This window comes from Onychostoma macrolepis, chromosome 19 (assembly GCF_012432095.1).
Source record: "Onychostoma macrolepis isolate SWU-2019 chromosome 19, ASM1243209v1, whole genome shotgun sequence".
Taxonomy (NCBI): domain Eukaryota; kingdom Metazoa; phylum Chordata; class Actinopteri; order Cypriniformes; family Cyprinidae; genus Onychostoma; species Onychostoma macrolepis.
The window spans coordinates 27,721,698-27,739,456 of NC_081173.1; the positions used below are offsets into that span (position 1 = coordinate 27,721,698).

The 17,759-nt window shown below is 36.5% G+C and overlaps 1 protein-coding gene across 4 annotated transcripts; it reads right to left on the bottom strand.

The window, feature by feature from the left end:
- Positions 1-1,954: 1,954 nt before the first annotated feature.
- On the bottom strand, positions 1,955-15,272 carry daxx (death-domain associated protein). Of its 4 annotated transcripts, none has more exons than XM_058754393.1 (12): positions 15,164-15,272; positions 14,512-14,582; positions 14,019-14,264; positions 12,720-13,088; positions 10,924-11,055; positions 10,584-10,700; positions 9,097-9,328; positions 8,741-8,910; positions 7,627-7,831; positions 7,056-7,530; positions 3,537-3,660; positions 1,955-2,396 (listed from the first exon to the last, which is right to left on the bottom strand). In XM_058754393.1, exons 1-12 carry the CDS (start codon positions 15,252-15,254, stop codon positions 2,337-2,339), a joined length of 2,292 nt encoding a protein of 763 aa, XP_058610376.1. In that variant the 5' UTR covers positions 15,255-15,272; the 3' UTR covers positions 1,955-2,336. The 4 variants fall into 4 exon arrangements, with proteins under 4 accessions (XP_058610376.1, XP_058610378.1, XP_058610377.1 ...); XM_058754395.1 differs by having other exon boundaries at positions 14,019-14,318; positions 15,164-15,229; XM_058754394.1 differs by lacking the exon at positions 15,164-15,272 and adding an exon at positions 14,957-15,140.
- Positions 15,273-17,759: the final 2,487 nt, after the last annotated feature.

Here is a 17,759-nt window from a genome sequence, read left to right on the forward strand (position 1 = left end):
GTGAATGGGGAGCAGGTGAGTTAAATTTGGTGTTATCGCTCTCACTCTCTCATACTGGTCACTGGAAGTTCAACATGGCACCTCATGGCAAAGAACTCTCTGAGGATCTGAAACAAAGAATTGTTGCTTTACATAAAGATGGCGTAGACTATAAGAAGATTGCCAAGACCCTGAACCTGAGCTGCAATACAGTGGCCAAGACCATACAGCAGTTTAACAGGACAGGTTCCACTCAGAATGGTCGACCAAAGAAGTTGAGTGCACATGCTCAGCGTCATATCCAGAGGTTGTGTTTGGGAAATAGACGTATGAGTGCTGCCAGCATTGCCGCAGAGGTTGAAGGGGTGGGGGGTCAGCCTGTCAGTGCTCAGACCATACACCGCACACTGCATCAAACTGGTCTGCATGGCTGTCGTCCCAGAAGGAAGCCTCTTCTAAAGATGATGCACAAGAAAGCCCACAAACAGTTTGCTGAAGACAAGCAGACTAAGGGCATTGATTACTGGAACCATGTCCTGTGGTCTGATGAGACCAAGATAAACTTATTTGGTTCAGATGGTGTCAAGCGTGTGTGGCGGCAACCAGGTGAGGAGTACAAAGACAAGTGTGTCTTGCCTACAGTCAAGCATGGTGGTGGGAGTGTCATGGTCTGGAGCTGCATGAGTGCTGCCGGCACTGGGGGCTACAGTTCAGCAGAGCGTGATCCCCTTCGGAGACTGGGCTGCAGGGCAGTTTTCCAACATAACTACCCCAAACACACCTCAAGATGACCACTGCCTTGCTAAAGAAGCTGAGGGTAAAGATGATGGACTGGCCAAGCATGTCTCCAGACCTAAACCCTATTGAGCATCTGTGGGGCATCCTCAAACGGAAGGTGGAGGAGCACAAGGTCTCTAACATCCACCAGCTCCGTGATGTCGTCATGGAGGAGTGGAACAACCTGTGAAGCTCTGGTGAACTCCATGCCCAAGAGGGTTAAGGTAGTGCTGGAAAATAATGGTGGCCACACAAAATATTGACACTTTGGGCCCAATTTGGACATTTTCAGGGGTGTACTCACTTTTGTGGCCAGCGGTTAAGACATTAATGGCTGTGTGCTGAGTTATTTTGAGGGGACAGCAAATTTGCACTGTTATACAAGCTGCACACTCACTACTTTATATTGTAGCAAAGTGTCATTTCTTCAGTGTTGTCACATGAAAAGATAAAACATTTACAAAAATGTGAGGGGTGTACTCACTTCTGTGAGATACTGTGTATATATAGTAGGGATATTTTGCCCCAAAATAAAAAAAAATCTTTATTATTATTATTATAGAAAAGGGTATTATTTATCCACTAGTCTGGTGGAATAAATAATTATAGTCTTGGAAAAATCTAATTTTACATTCAAGGCAAGTTTTGCACAAATAATACAACTTGGTTATTAATATAAATGCAAGTATAACTTTTTACAACAGCTTTAGTATGGTTACCATGCACCTTTTCCTTTTGTCATGCCAATTAAACCCTCAATTAGTTAAGTAGAGTAATTAAAAACAATTTTTAATATGACAATACTGATCAATTTAATAGATCAATCATCAGCAGTTTACAGAAATCATTTCAATACCAAACGTCAAGTGTGGGAGGACACTTAACTCTTGTGCTTTGTCACCTGAGGCCAGTTAAAGGGACAGTTCACCCAAAAATAAAATTGTCAATATTTACTCTCAAGTACTTTTAAATCCATATACTGATATTTTTCTGTATTGCACACACAAAAAAGGAGGTGAAGTTAATGCCTGAATTTTTAATTTTGGGTGAACTATTTCGTTTAGATGTAATCTGAAAACAAAGCTTCCAATGTTTGTAAATTGGAACATGTAAAGTAGCTCATAACTTGTGTGGAAAATTATTTCTGGTGAAAAAATCCAGTGCACTATACAAAGTTATCAACATGTAAGTCAAACACTACACAAAATGGGAGCATTTATTGAGTTTAGGAGGGAAAGTTCACTTCCCCTCATGACTCTTGGCACAAATGAGGATTGCATCCAAACCCTCAAACTAAAACCATAAATACAATACAAGATAAACCCTTGAAGTAAGAATGTTTAGAGGCAAGTCCCATTTACAATATACCAAAATACCTCTAAAAAGCCTGAATGAATAACGGCATGCCATTTTACTGGTATAAAAAGTAAACCGTGGCATTGCGCACAAATAGTTCAAAACCTGACTGAACCAGTCCAAAATAAAATAAAGATTTTTGTTGTTCTCTGTTCACACTGGCAGGCACTAATGGAGCAGGACGCTGACTGAGATGCCAGCTCAGTACCCTGTGACGGCAGAACTCAATCTGAATCAGACAGAACGATCACTTCCTCAGGGTCGCACTGAGTCGCCACGTTCACCTGTGAACACATGAATGACAGAAGTTAGCCCTTTGTTTAATGGGCCGATAATGCTGTATGTAATGCTCAGTTACAGTGTTACTGTAACTAAAACTATTAAAAAACACATTAATTGACACCAAATAAAACAAACAAAAAAACTTTGTAATACACTGAGTAAATATTTACCAACATTTAGCCAAGCCAACATTTCTCATTTTTTTGTTTAAAGCTGAAGTACTAAAATTACTAAAGCTGAAAATAACTATTACTATGCAACTGACATAAAAAAAGAAAACAAATAAAACAAACAAAATTACTAAATTTTAAACTAAAATTAAAATGAAAAAAAAAAAAAAAAAAAAAAAAAAACTACTACAATACTGTATTAATGATACCAAAATAACACAGTGGTAAATTTATTAAAAGGGGTGAGAGGGTTGTAATGGAATAGTCATACTAAAATATTTGTATTATTAATAAATATATTTATTCTAATTATTTTCGATATTGAAAATCATTATTTAATTTATCATCTAATATTTATGCATTTTAATACATTTTCAGTACAAATTTGCAAGCCTTGTTGTGCTTCTGATTCATAAAGCTGAAATGAAAATTCATAAAGCTGATGCAAACCAATGAAACTTGATCCCTAAACTGAATCACAGCAATATTCCTCTAGTTGTTGGGTTAAAAAAAAAGAAAAAGATTTTAGGACAAAACATACAATAAGAGCATACTTTTCTCTATACCTGTTTCTTGTTTTTTGCTTATTTACTGAAATTATGGAGGTAGATGAAACATCTCAGTAAGCTGCCAAGCCAACATTTCACATTTGTGTAAAGCTAAAGTGCAAAAACTTAAACTGAAAATAACTATAAAATAAAATATACATATTTAAAAAAAAAAAAAAAAAAAGTAAGCTAAAATTAAAATAAAAAATTTATTCAATATATTAATAAATAATACATTACTATATTCATGTAAATAAAAACAATGCAGTGACTGAGAAAGTTGCAATGGAATAAAGTCATTAAAATCAGCCTTTTTGCTACAGGAATGGTGTAATAATAACAACAAGCAAAACAATTCAGCAGAGATTTCAATGCATTTACTGCAGTTGTAATGCAAGCTAAAAGCAAACAGACACACAGTCACCTTATTTTTCTTAGGCGGTGGAGTGGCTCGTGAGCTTCTGACCCTGATCCGAGTCGAACTCCTCGTCCTGGATGAATTTTCTTCCTCAGGACAGCAGATCACACCCATATCCAGAGGAATATCACTGAGAAAAACAGAAAGAGAAACACAACTGCATGAAGCAAGCTCTGACACGTGTATCGTTCCAAACCTGTATGGATTTCTTCCTCCCGCAGAACACAAAAAGAAAAAAATCAGTATTCGCTGAAAAACTTGACATCTGTCCTAGCACAGAACAGCACAGCAGCCATAGATATTCTTGACAATGACATGATCTCGAGATTGAAATCTTGACAATGGGTGATTCATGAAAACATTCATTCGTTAAAGCTGCAATCCGTAAGTTTTGCCTCTTTGTCGCCATCTCTGTTTGAAAACCTGGAATTGCAGCTCTGTGCAGAATTATCGGCATCGGTGAGTACTTGAATCTTGGTGTTCTCATTGATTCTACTCTTTCATTCAACGATCATATTGGTAAAGTGGTTAAGACAGCTTTTTTCCATCTACTTAATATCTCGCGTATTCGATCCTCTCTCAGTCAGCAGGATGTTGAAACTGTTATACATGCCTTGGTTACGTCCCAATTAGATTATTGTAATTCACTTCTTTGTGGCCTCTCAGCTAATAATATCAAATGACTACAATATGTTCAAAACTCTGCCGCTCGCTTGATTACTCACACAAGAAAGAACGATCACATTACCCCTATCCTTTATCATCTTCATTGGCTCCCGGTTTCCTTGCGTATTAACTTCAAGATACTAATTCTCACTTATAAAGCTCACCATAACATTGCTCCTTCTTACTTATCTGATTTACTTCTGCCATATGTACCTGCCCGCTCATTAAGATCTTCAAGTGAGGGATTGTTAGTCACCCCTAAGTTTCGTTTGGTGACTATGGGAGCTAGGGCCTTCAGTGTTGTTGCTCCCAGATTGTGGAATGCTCTTCCCCAAACCATCCGTCAGGCATTCTCCCTTCTCTCCTTTAAAAACCTTTTTTTTTTTTTCTGACCATTACTCTTCAAGTCATAGTCTGTGAACTGTACCCTGTTATGGATGCTTATCTTCATTCTTTCTGTATCTCTAATCTAATCTTGTAAGTGGTTTCTGTATATTACTCTTAGCTTTTGGTTTGTTATGTTTTCTGGTATTGATGTCTATTGTCTCTGTTCCTTAAGCCTGATTTGTAAAGTGACCTCGAGTGCTTTCTTTAAAGGGGTGGTTTACTGCGATTTCACTTTTTTCATTTTAAATAGTGTGTAATGTTGCTGTTGGTGCATGAACAGTATCTGCAAAGTTGCTGCGCTGAAAGTTCAACGTAAGCGGAGATATCGTCTTTTAAAAATCAGGAAGTTTAATGCCTACAAAAACGACTCATATGGGACTACAACGAGATACTTCCCGGGTTGCATACGTAAAAAACCCATCAACCCCTCCCTCCGGAACATGCAAAAAAGGGGGCAAGGCCATGTTCTGCGGCTTTGTCAAAGAGGAAGAGTTATAGTGGAGAGTTGTAGTCATGCCGTCGAAACGGTGTTATTTTCACCCAGCAGTCAGGTCTTCTGTGTTCGGGCTTCCTACGGACGCTGTAGTTCGTCAACAATGGTTAAAATTTATGTTTGATTATGTTCCTGACAATTACAATCCTAATTTAGCTCTCTGTGCTGCGCATTTTACGGAAGACAGCTTCCAGAATCAAGAGAGTTCAGAGTTCAATGCCGGATTCACACAGAAACTATTACTAAAACATGGAGCAGTTCCAACTTTAAAACCAGAGGCAGCAGTTGTTGGGCCACAACCTGTAAGTAAAATTTCATAATTTTAAATGTATTTGCATGTATAATTTCAGACGTAATGTTTTAGTTTTATCAAGGTCGTAAACAAATGCCAACGCTGGCTTTAGTAGCCGGTTAGTTAAATGATGTTTCGTGTGTCTTTGACAAACGCGTACAAACATTTTGGACCCGAATTTGTAATTATGTACTAATTTTGTAAATGTATTTTCCATGTATACTTTATGACGTAATTTTTCGATTTGAACGTAAACACAAGCCAACGCTGTTTGGTTATAGTGGCCAGTTAGTTCGATGCTATTTTGTGTGTATAAGACAAACGTGTACAAACTTCAAAAAATGATATGTAATCACAACAGCAAACTTCCGTTCAGAAACGTTTGTAAGAGCCGTGCTTGCAGAAGTTCTGCTTGACTCTCTTCATTACCGCTTTCTGGGTCTGATTCTGGCTCAAACTGATACGGCAATATTGACACCATTATTTACATTTGACCGGAGCACATGCAACTGTCGCCAGTAAAGGTAATGGGCGTGAAGTTTCCGGACAATGTGCAGTACGCAGTTTAGCCAATCACAACACACCGATCACAACTAACCAATCTGAGCCCATCGCCTGTGTCTGAGGGAGTGGTTTCATAGAATCAGGAAGTCAACCAGTCGTTCAAATGACAGAGGAGAAAGCGGCTTACAATAAAGGTGAAATATATGAAAAATAAGGCGTTTTTTAACAAACAAAACACGAAGACATGTTATATTGCACCCCATAAACACAATCAAGCAAAGAAAAAAAGCAGTAAACCACCCCTTTAAAATACAAATCCTGTGTAATCCCAGACTATCTGTAATCAGAAGCACATTTAAAACTGGAATATAATTTAATTTCATTCACATGTGTTTCATATAAACACACAATCCTTTCTGGATTACAATCCACCATCAAAATGATACATTTAATTATTCTAGCTGCTGTGAGAAAAGGCTAAACGATCCGCCACCTGCAAGATCCTCACATGCGAAAGCCTACTAGCCGGGACAACTTCTTTATATTTACAGACGTGACGTAATGACGCAGTGCCATGCTCGAATTTCCCGCAAAAACCTACCCGTACCACTCAAATTAGAAAACATTATTATAAGCTGTTGTGAATCAGGCTAAAGCACTGGCTGTTATGTACTTGCTTACATATTGATTTCGGATCATTTTTAACCCCAAAAAAAGTTATGGACTGCAGCTTTAAAGTTAATTTTCTAACATCAAAAGAAAATAGATAAGTATTCATAGATTAATATTCACAATCATGATAAAAAATAATGGTGAAAAAGATATTTTTGTTAAACTGTCTACACTGGTTGAATGAGAATGCAAATTAACTCCCTGACAGCAGGTGGCGCTTAGGGAACAGCAGCTATAGTGTTTCCTTGGTTGCTGATAAACACTACTTTAATATGCATTATAAGGAAGATGAAAAGAAAATACCATGTAAACTTTTCTAAAGAGAGTCATAATTTCCCCTCAGAGATACATTCATATAAACCCCCACCCCGAACATTTAACATCTCAACTGACTTGAATTGTCACATATATTCAACCGGCTCAGAGTGCATCCCGTTACATCCCTATAATTTAATAGTTATTTGTTAATTAATTACACAACTTCCCATGGAAAGTCGTCATTCAGGTTTACCTGTCCTTTGTGCAATTCCCATTGTAGGCAGCAGTTTGTTTTTCAGTCGTGGATCGTTTCCTCTTCTTGTAGTTGCCCATCTCGTCGATCAGCAAAGGGCTTGTGTGAGGTAGTGGACTGCAGTTGGCTGATCTCATGGGGGTTGACGGTGTGTTCTGATTGGTGGAGACAGTCTCAGTGCAGGTAGTGGTGCTTTTAATGTGATTTGAGGAAATAAGTTCTGTCTCGTCGGTAGGCATAAGTTCCAAAGTCTCTATGAACGGAGGGCTTTGTTTCACAGGTCTGCCGTTTGTGTTTGTTTCCACAGATCCCGTCTCATGTGTGCTGCTGTCTGGAGACCGCTGGTCGTCATCGCCCTGATCCTCCTCTGTGTCCTGGACGGATGATTTGATTGACAGAGGAGAGTTCTCATCCATCGGCTGATCATTGTCACTGTTGTTCATCTGCTCCTCTTCGACGTCCTCTTCATCATCATCTGAAACACGTCAGCAAAGGAGAAATAGGTTTTCCCAACAGGAAAGGGAAGCGCTACATGAAGGAAGGAGATGAAGATGATTTATACACTTCTTACCTGGACCAGCTAGTTCTTGACTGGCTTGGATCTCCTCTTCAATGTCAGGATCAGAGGAATCATCTTCTTCATCTTCCTCCTCCTCTTCTTCTTCTTCTTTTTCTTCCGTTTCCTCCCTCTCTTTTTCTTCCTGTTCCTGCCTCTCTTTTTCTTCCGTTTCCTCCCTTTCTTTTTCTTTGCTGTCACTCTGTTGCCCATTAAGTGCCTGTAAATGTGACGGAAGGACAGACAGATTCAAGACTGCTCATTGTTTCAAGGAGATTCTGGCTTCATTTTGGACAATGCAGAAATAGGAATAAATTTTATATTTTTTATTTATATTTTAAATAAAGTCCTTCTGTAATATTACAACAGCATTATTTACGTCAAGAAACAAGTTAATTTTATTATTATTTGTATTATAATTAATTATAATTGTTTTAAATATTTTCAAACATTATTTAATGTATTCATTAAAATAGAATATAATATTTGTAATGTTTGTTTATATCTTACTAGTGCTGGGCAACGATTAATTGAGATTAATCGCATCCAAAATAAACATTTTTGTTTATATAATATATGTGTGTGTATTGTGCAGATTTATGTACGTATATATAAAGACACACACTTACAGCATTTATTTTGAAAATATTTACATGTATATATTTACATTCATATAATTTACATTATATATAAATATATTTAATATATAAACATAACATATTTTACTTAAATATGTACATGCATGTGTGTATATATATATATATATATATATATATATATAAAAATACACAGTACACACATGTGTGCACAAAAACTTTTATTTTGGATGCGATTAATTGTAATTACGGTAATTGTTGCCCAGCACTCTCTTACATATAAAGGATATCTTTCATCAGTATCTTTGCATCAAAAAATGCATTTTATTATCTTTTATTTTGATTACTGTAAAATATAATCATAATTATTTTCAATATTTTTTGTTTGTATGCATGTATTTGAATACATTTTAAGTATTTTAGATTGATTCTATAACTGAAGACATTTCAGATTCTACTGGAGAAAAAACAAATACTGAAATGAATTATTGAACAAAACAAATAATATATTAGAATATATTTTGTTCTTTTACCTCTTTTTTCTGTCTGTCTCTCTCTTGTCTCTTCCTCGTTTCCTCCACCTCTACGTCTTCTTGTTTATTAGCGTATTTGGTGATCACCTCCTCCAGGCTGCTGAGAGCCATGTCTCTGTTCGAGCGGAGTTTGCGATTTAGAGCTGGATCAGTGAGTGCAGGGTCTAACGCTGAAGGAAACACAGGAAATTCATCTCGCATGCTGAACTTACAATCACAAAACATTACTGGAATCCATCCATGTTTACATCAATCCAGAAATGTGCAGAAATCGTTGGTGAGTGTAAAACATAAGACTAATACAATAAGATGATTATGTTCTCTAGCTGAATTGGAGAGAAACTGAATTGAATTACTAGGTTTGAAGGAATCGGTGAGGTGGGAGCCGAAGTTGTAGACCATGTCAAGATGGCGTCTCTCCTGCAGTTTGTTGCCCGTCTCTCTGAAGGCTTCTTGAGAGATTTGTGTCATCTGTTTGCGGGTGAGCATGAGTTTGTAGCGTTCGTTGGCGCGCTGAACCACCTTCAGGATATCTGTGTAGTCCGGCGGATTGTGAAGAGCTTCTGGACTGTTAATGTAGCGTTCAATCTACAAACCAAAGAGAAAAGAAAACAGTAAAGATGAAACGGAAAGCAAAGAAAAATTATATTAATATTCATTATTTTCTTAATATTTGCCTCCTAGATTTCATTCAATGAGCAATTTTTACCTTTATGAGGGTGTATTTTTCATTTAACCATTTTTTTAAAATCTGATTAATTTTAAGAAATCATCAGATGTCAAAACTGGTGATTTTCCCTGGTGATTTCTGATGGTATTTAATTTAATTCAAGTTATAGTTCATCCAAAAATGAAAGTTCTGTCATTAATTACTCACCCTCGTGTCATTCCAAACCTATAAGACCTTCGTTCATCTTTGGAACACAAATCAAGATATTTTTGTAGAAATCCGAGAGCTTTCTGACCCTCCATAGACACGAATGCGTGTCAAAGACTGACACAGAACAAAATAAATTGTTGAATAAAGTCGTTATTTTTGTTTTGTTTGTGCACAATAAGTATTCATAAAAATAAAGGACAATTTGGACAATGGACAATTTTAACAATGTCCTTACTACCTTTCTGGGCCTTGAACATTGTATTTGCGTTGCTGTCTATGGAGGGTCAGAGAGCTCTTGGATTTCATTAAAAAAAATCTTAATTTGAGTTCTGAAGATAAACAAAGTCTTACGGGTTTGGAACGACATGAGGGTGAGTAATTAATGACAGAATTTTCATTTTTGGGTGAACTATCCCTTTAAGTTTACAATTAATTGCTGATCAAAGCTTCACAGAACGGTTCTTCAACCAAACATCTGTTTCAATCATGTGATCACTGACCACTGAACAAATCAAACAAACTGATAAATCAAATCACTCAATCTCTGGTGCAATGCAAGAATGAGGAATCACAGAAAAACTTTTGTAAGTTGGAATATTCTTGATCACTTCAAAGCATCATCAGCTGAGCTCAAGGGATGTGCTCTTATGCTGTTGGAGCTCAGTTATTTCAGAAATTCATAAGAAACATTAATAATGCAAGACTGTGAGAGATATAAAGGGGGAGGAGAATTGATACTTATGTCAAGTTTTTCAATAAATAACACCCCACTTATAGCACCTCTCAAAGCGTCCTCATTCCTCGCGGAGCAATTAGAGAATCGAGATGTCCTTCAAGACGGCTAACTTTTATTATGATAGGCTTGAGGACAGAGGAGTGGAGAAATTACGAAGCACTATTTTGAGTAATGAGAATCTACAGAATTAATTTTGAGGAAAGTGAGTTCAGAAGCAAAAGAAGAACCTTTTTGTTGATCTCTGGGTAGCGTGTTCCACTGTAAGGAATCTTTTGCTCGATCACTCGACCCGTCAGTGTGTTGCAGTCCTTCAGCTCACACAGTTTGTCATAGATCTTCATCATCTGAGACCACAAAAACAACATTAAAGATCCGAACAAGATCTTAAAACAGCCGATAAACTCTCATTACTTCAAAGTCAGTTGATTGTATCAAAATGGTTTGATTTACAACATACCGTAACTTCCAGAACCTTGTCCATAAAGGACTATTTATAGAACACAAGGTACAAAGACTTTTCAGAAACTTTCTATTTAATTTAACCAAATCAGGAATGAACAGACTTACCTTGCGTTTGAGCTTGTGCTCCTGAATATAACTGGAGTCCTCCTTCTCCAGATCGTCTACACTCAACTCCCGCTCCTGCAGCCGCCGGATCTCCTCATTATACACCTTCAACAGGTTTTCCAGGTATGCTATCTGAAACACAACATGAGACACACACACAAATTACAAAGCACATGAATATATAGTCAGTCAAAATCTCTCAGCTCATTTCAACGTCCACAAGTATAAATCACAACTATAGCATTTTAAAGAAGTAAATTCCAATCATTTTATACATAAATATATCTTTAACATGAACAAATAAACCTTTTGATACAGATCTAGCACAAACAGATATTTGTAAGTCTTAATATATTCTGTAGAAGCCTAAAAAAAACATATACATTTTTTTGCAAGTGTTTAACCCTGTATTTTGCACTTCTTTGCATTGTGTTTTATGATTAGTGGAAATGTCTGTAAAATTACTGCATAATATCCTGGCAGAACATTACCAGTTAATTTTCCGTGGTTTATTTTTTTTTTATATATATATACAATGTAATACTGGCAGTTCGTACAATAAAACACTTATGGCCAAAAGTCATTGCTTTCAAATAGGAATATCACACACTCCACTTTAAAAGAAACACAGCATACAAACTCTTTACTGAATTTTTTTTAAATCCCAATGGATACCCTACTTATAATTTCCATCCCTATTGAAAATTACTAGAACCAAATCTTTTGAATCTAATAGTGTTAATATAAAAATTAGTGGTGGGCCGTTATCGGCGTTAACGTGATACTCTTATCGGGCGATAAAAAAAAATATCGCCGTTAATCTATTCTCAAAGTTGGGTTGGGAGCTGGGTCTATTACGCAAACTGTGATGACTTTCACCTTGATATTTTAGCGCGGATGTATACCTAGCCGAATTGCACTGTAGAGGGCGAGAACGAGTCTTCGAACCTGTGTGTATGCGTGCTAACATGGATGCAGCTATGAAGCCGCGGGTTTGCTTCAGGAAAATTTATTTTAAGAAGCTTCCCAATGGAAATCGGCAAGTCATTTCTATCTCTACGTTACATGGTCGCGCTCTCTGTATCGCGCACAGCGGAGTTCCGCCCGGTTCGCACACACACACACACACACACACAAACAAACAAGCGTGGCGCACACACAAGTGAGCACACTCCCACTCCTATTTGTAAATATTAAGCCGCAAAACGTCTATTTAAATATGACTTCTGTGTGTCTCTGTGTTAATGTATGGCGCAGACGCACGGGTTTGTTCACTACTCATACAGAAGCCAGCGTGGCGCTTGCGGCGATATTAACGTCTGTCGTCTCACTAAATGAGGACATAAATACATGAACAACATCTCCAGAACTGCTCTGAGAGTCACTTCATGAGCATTCGAGCGTTTCATTTGAGAAAAACTATCCTCACGGCAACCCGTCAAAATAAAAGTTCGGTTTCACTTGAAGACATTGGGCAGAACGTAATAGGCTACTACTACTAAAACTATTAAAACCTTTAAGGAATAATCATACAATGTCTTCAATGTTATTATCAATATTAAATTCTTGATGACCGCTAGTTGTTTACTACTAGTAGTGAACTTATTCTGATCTACTTGGCAGAATTCAAATGAGCCATTTTAATCTAGATTAATTCCAAGATTACAGTGAGATTAATCTAGATTAAAAAATTAATCTATGCCCACCACTAATAAAAATCCAAGAACAATGTCAAATCAACCGTCTTAACATATAAATTCAGTACATCTCTTAGTTATGATGGATTGCTCTAATACCTGTCTCCTTGAAGCCCTTTTCGTTTTCTTAGTTTCCTCATCGGCCTCTTGCTTTTCCTCATCTTCTTTAACTTGTACCTCCTCCTTTATATTAGTCCCGTTGCTCTTTTGCTCAGGTTTTGTCTGGGAGGGGACAGACTGTATGGAGGTCCTCTTCCGAGCTGTGTGCTGTTTAAGAACGGTGCAGAGTTCGTTAATGTAGACGAAGGTTTTGCCAGTGTTGGCCTGGGCTCGTGTGAGGCAGCGGCCCAGAGTGTTACGAAACTCCACCGACGACAGGAAGGTCGGCAGAGCCTTAGAGTGTCTGTTCTGGAGGTAGGTCACGACCTCGGGATGGTCTTGAGAGTATTTAGAGCAATGTTCCACAAACTGGACGAGCAGAATAAAGGGACAGCATTGGGTTAGATTCAAGTGGGGAAAAATACAACATACTTTTAATATGATAACAGAAAAAAACATGGTTTCCGCCGGTTTTATGGTAAATTTAAGACCAAGAAAAGAAAATTCAGGCAATAAATTGATTGGAACACAATGCATTAATATGGTCTCTCAATGTAAATAACTTTGAAAATACAACTTTCCTTTAGATTTCTATTAATTTTTAATTCATTTTACAAAACAAATTATATGTATACAGCTTAAAAAGCTTCAATAGCTGTGCTCCCAACCACTAGAATATGGAAATCACTTTTACTGTATCTTATGACCGCACTCCAAAAAAAGTAATGTTCTTCATCAATATTTCCAATACAAATGTCTAAAGATTCTTAAATCAAGGTACATTTTCTTGAGAAGCAAAACTAAATAAGAAAAGAAGTTTTGTTTTCTGAAAAAGTAATCAAAATGAAGTGCGTTCATGATTAAAATAAAAACAAATATCTTTCAATGGGCTTAGAAAAATCAACTTCATTAAAGAAAACAAGTTTTTGTACCCCATTGACATATTTGTTCCTGTTTCAAGCATAAACATTTAATTTTGTTAAATTTCTCAGAAAACAAGACTTCATATCTTCCCCTTGCATCTCAAATACACGCATCTTAATCTAAGGACGTTTAGATATTTGTATTGGAAAACAGATTCATTTTTTTGCAGTGCATGCAACATTTATTGCCATGATAACTTTATGAACTTAAGACTTTCTGCTCCAATTTAAGACTTTGTCAGTCCTTTATTTGTGAAAGTGTTAATTAAGACAAATACCTCAGACAACATAACATTTTTAAGCTGTTGTCCTGTTAGCTATTTTTGTAGTGTGTAGTCAGTATATTCTGCAACATAAATATTGTCATCAAACATACCTCTGCAAACAGTTTTTCGTTCTCCACCAACAGGACATGAACATCCTTCTTCGCAGAGGCGAATGGAGACTGTGAGATGTGTGTTGGAGGCGGCAGCTGATTCTTCACAGGTGTTTTTGACTGGCAGTTCGTAGCATGAGAATAGGACGTGGATGCAGATGTGGAAGCTTCTTCATCGTCATCGTCAAGAATCACAATGCTGTCCATCACTGCTCCGGCCATCCGGAAGGGAGGAGAGAGAATTTGCTGAGGAGTAACGAATGTGGAGGTGTCAGGCCTGCATTTCAATTACACCAAAACCTGAAAACATATCAGTTACTCCTTATGATTTCACTCTATACTGATGTTATAACCCAGCAAACACAGTAGATATATTTATATTTCAGTTATATTTCAAATCACAATGCATATCCAATTGCATTTTGATATCTCAACATCTACATAGTATGCATTAATGTATCTAACATTTATTTGTTCAGGTTTCTGTACATACTTGAGCACTGAGCATTGAATTGGTCAAGAGACAGTCAAAGTCCAAATTGAGATGCCAAAATCCGTATGTACCTAGAGAAATATATGTTAATTGCAAGAGACAATGTGTTAATAAATGCATTAATGTGGCCAAATAATTTCAATATTTGTAAATACGTTGGTATGTCATAGAAACTTATGCAAAATGCTCTTTAAAAAAGTTTTGTGGTCATCACTGTAATAAAAAAGAAACAAAAGACAGACTATATATATAATGAGTAATGGTTTTTACAATAATAACTATAATGACTATGGTATTTTGGCGGTAACTATAGTTACCATGGTGTCTTTTTTATTTAATTCCATAGCAACCAGATGTAATGGATGACAAAGGCCAACGACATCTTAACATTATAATAATAATTTCATATTATATGACATTAATATAATATTTTAGGTTGGATTGCCTGCTGATCTGGAGACTGTAGCTCTTTAATTCGGTCAAGCAGTACAGCTTCCTTCCGTTTTTTGTTAAAAGCCTTAAACCCTCGAACATGAATTGTAACTACATAACACGTCATATTCCTCACAATCTTAGCAAACTCATTATAAAATAATTTTCATAAAACCTCGTTACTGATCAATCAATAAAAAGACAATCAGAAACAACTTACGCGCTCGGATCCTGAAACTCAGCGCTGGATCTTTGTACAGCTCAACATGAGACGCGCTGATTCGCTGGCGGCCAGTAATCTGATCGCTCATTGGCTGAGCGCTAGTACGTGTTTCTTCTGCGATCTGATTTGGACGCAGTACATTTGGATGCTTATCAGCGCCGCGCAGTGAACAGGAGACCCGACCATAACAAAACCTCAGTGTACGGTTCTTCAATTTACACTAAAATGATGTGGCATAAAACTAAATTGTACTTAATGTCGTCAGATGTGCATCTTGTGTTTTGTTTCTCCAGAAACATAACCGATATTCATCAGGTTCCCAGTCAGTATATGTTCAGTGTTCAGTATGTTTCAGCCTAAACTTGTTTCACAAATTCAACTAAATGTTTATCTGAAGCCTGATATCATTCTGAGGACCCCATGAGTCAAGGGCAAGAAAACAGGCTGGAAAAATCCTTATTATATTTCAAAAACAGGCCTTTTTGGAGCATCTGGGGTTTATGTCTCAGTTCAGCATGGCATATTTTTTTAATTTGTTGTGATATTTTATTCAAAAATATGAGGTATGGCTATAACCATAATCAATATACTGATCAATATGGTGATTTTTCAATTTTTGCTTCAACATTGGATGTCTTAATATAGGCTGTGAGTCTTAGGTGCCCCCTAATGGGTAAGTATGGTACTTTCCATTGGACAGCACCAATGAACTACAGTGAACTAGTGAACTTTGGGTGGTTTCCAGAGCATGAGAAGTAAACAAGTTTGATGTATGACTCATGTGACCACCTTATTGGCAGCAGAGTAAAAGTGGCTGATCTGGCCAAATTCCACCATTAAATAATTGGCCAGGTGGGCTGATAATACATTGTGGCAAACCAGATAGGCATAGCCAATTAAAAACCGTAAATACCAATTATGGTAAGAAAGAAAGATATAAAATGCATGCATGGACAGACAGAGAATCAGATGCGGCGGCCGTCATCTCGGCTTTGCTGCTGTGTTCAATAAAGTCTTATTTTGGCATCTTGAACTCTGCTTCTTGAGCTTTATTGACTAATTTGAGAAGACCATTGTTTGTTCCACAACACATACAGTTTATTTTTGTGAAACAGTATGAATGAAATCAGGAGTCTATAGGCCTCATTTCGGCTTCAGACCTCTATGATAAATGCTGTATGTTTCACTTCAGCAACTTTATGATACGCACCAGTCACCAAGTGGTCCAATGTTATTAAGCTGCTTTCTTGATATATGTTTTTAAATAGGTTTTCTTACTAAAGATTTTATTTTATTTTTTATTGACCAGTTGTTAGCATTCCACGATTAACAAGCTGGAAAGTTTGGTAAATAATCGTCGCAGGCAAATGGGGATTTTCTTTTTTATTGTTTATTTATTTATTTATTAATAAAAATCGGAATACGCTTATTGGTCATACAGGTTAATGAATTCTTCAACATGACCTAATGGTTTAATAAATTCTGCCTACTGATGATTGATGAAATCCTCTCATTAGCAAGTTGTGTGAAGGAAAATATAAACATGGAACTTCATACACAAATAACTTAATGATTAAAGAAAAATAGAATTAAAATGCAACTTTCCATTTTGCATTTTAATCCCTTTTTTGGAATTTCCTGTTTGACTGATCAAAGGTGTGATGACTTCTGATTCACTTTCATCTGTCCACTCTAAGAAAACCTCATAGTGATTGGTGATGTTCCCCTTGTCCTAAAAATCTATTGGCTAGACTGTTCAGCCTTGAGACGAGGTACATTTTCATATGCTAACTGTTTCTCAGTCAAAGTCCAAACATGTGGACAGTAGTTCTTCTGCTCCTTGAAGTTACTCTCACCTGTGCAGGTGAGTAAATGGTTTGATGTTGACTGTGTTTAAGTGAACTGTATGCTTTAAAATTATGCACTAGTAGCTGCAGAGTCCAATAATTATATTTAATAGGCCAAGATAAATTTGTTATGTTAAAAATGTAATGTTTTGGAATTGACTTTAAAAGTCTCAAATTTAGGAGTTTTTATAACAGGGTCAGTTTCATTTGTAATATTTATTTGGTTTTGAATATTTGGCTGATATCATTGTGAACTTGTTTCTTCAATATTTAATACTCTAATGTGGCCAGAGATTGTTGCAGATATTTTGTTGTAAAAAGGGAAAATTAACTTAAAAATGTAAATGTACTCACCCTCATGTCAATCCAAACCTGCATGACTTTCTGCCATGGAATATAGTTTTTGTTGTTGTGGTTGTTGTTGTTGTTGTTTTCTCCTCCATATAATAGAAGTCAGTGGGGTCCAGTTTTGTTTTGGAGCCTATTTTTATTTTATGAACAGTTTTAAAATATTAAAACAATTTTTTTTTTTTTTAAATATAAAAATATTTAAAGAAAAGTTGGTTTCACTTTATTTTGATGGTCCCTTTAACACATTCTATTGACTATAAGTAATGTTGCACCTACATTTCCACTGACTCTCATTAGAGTGTTAGTAGTGTATTAGTTGACTGGTAGGGTTAGGGTTAGATTAAGTTGACATGTTCTTGCAGTTACTTATAGTCAGTAGAATATCTGCTGGGAGA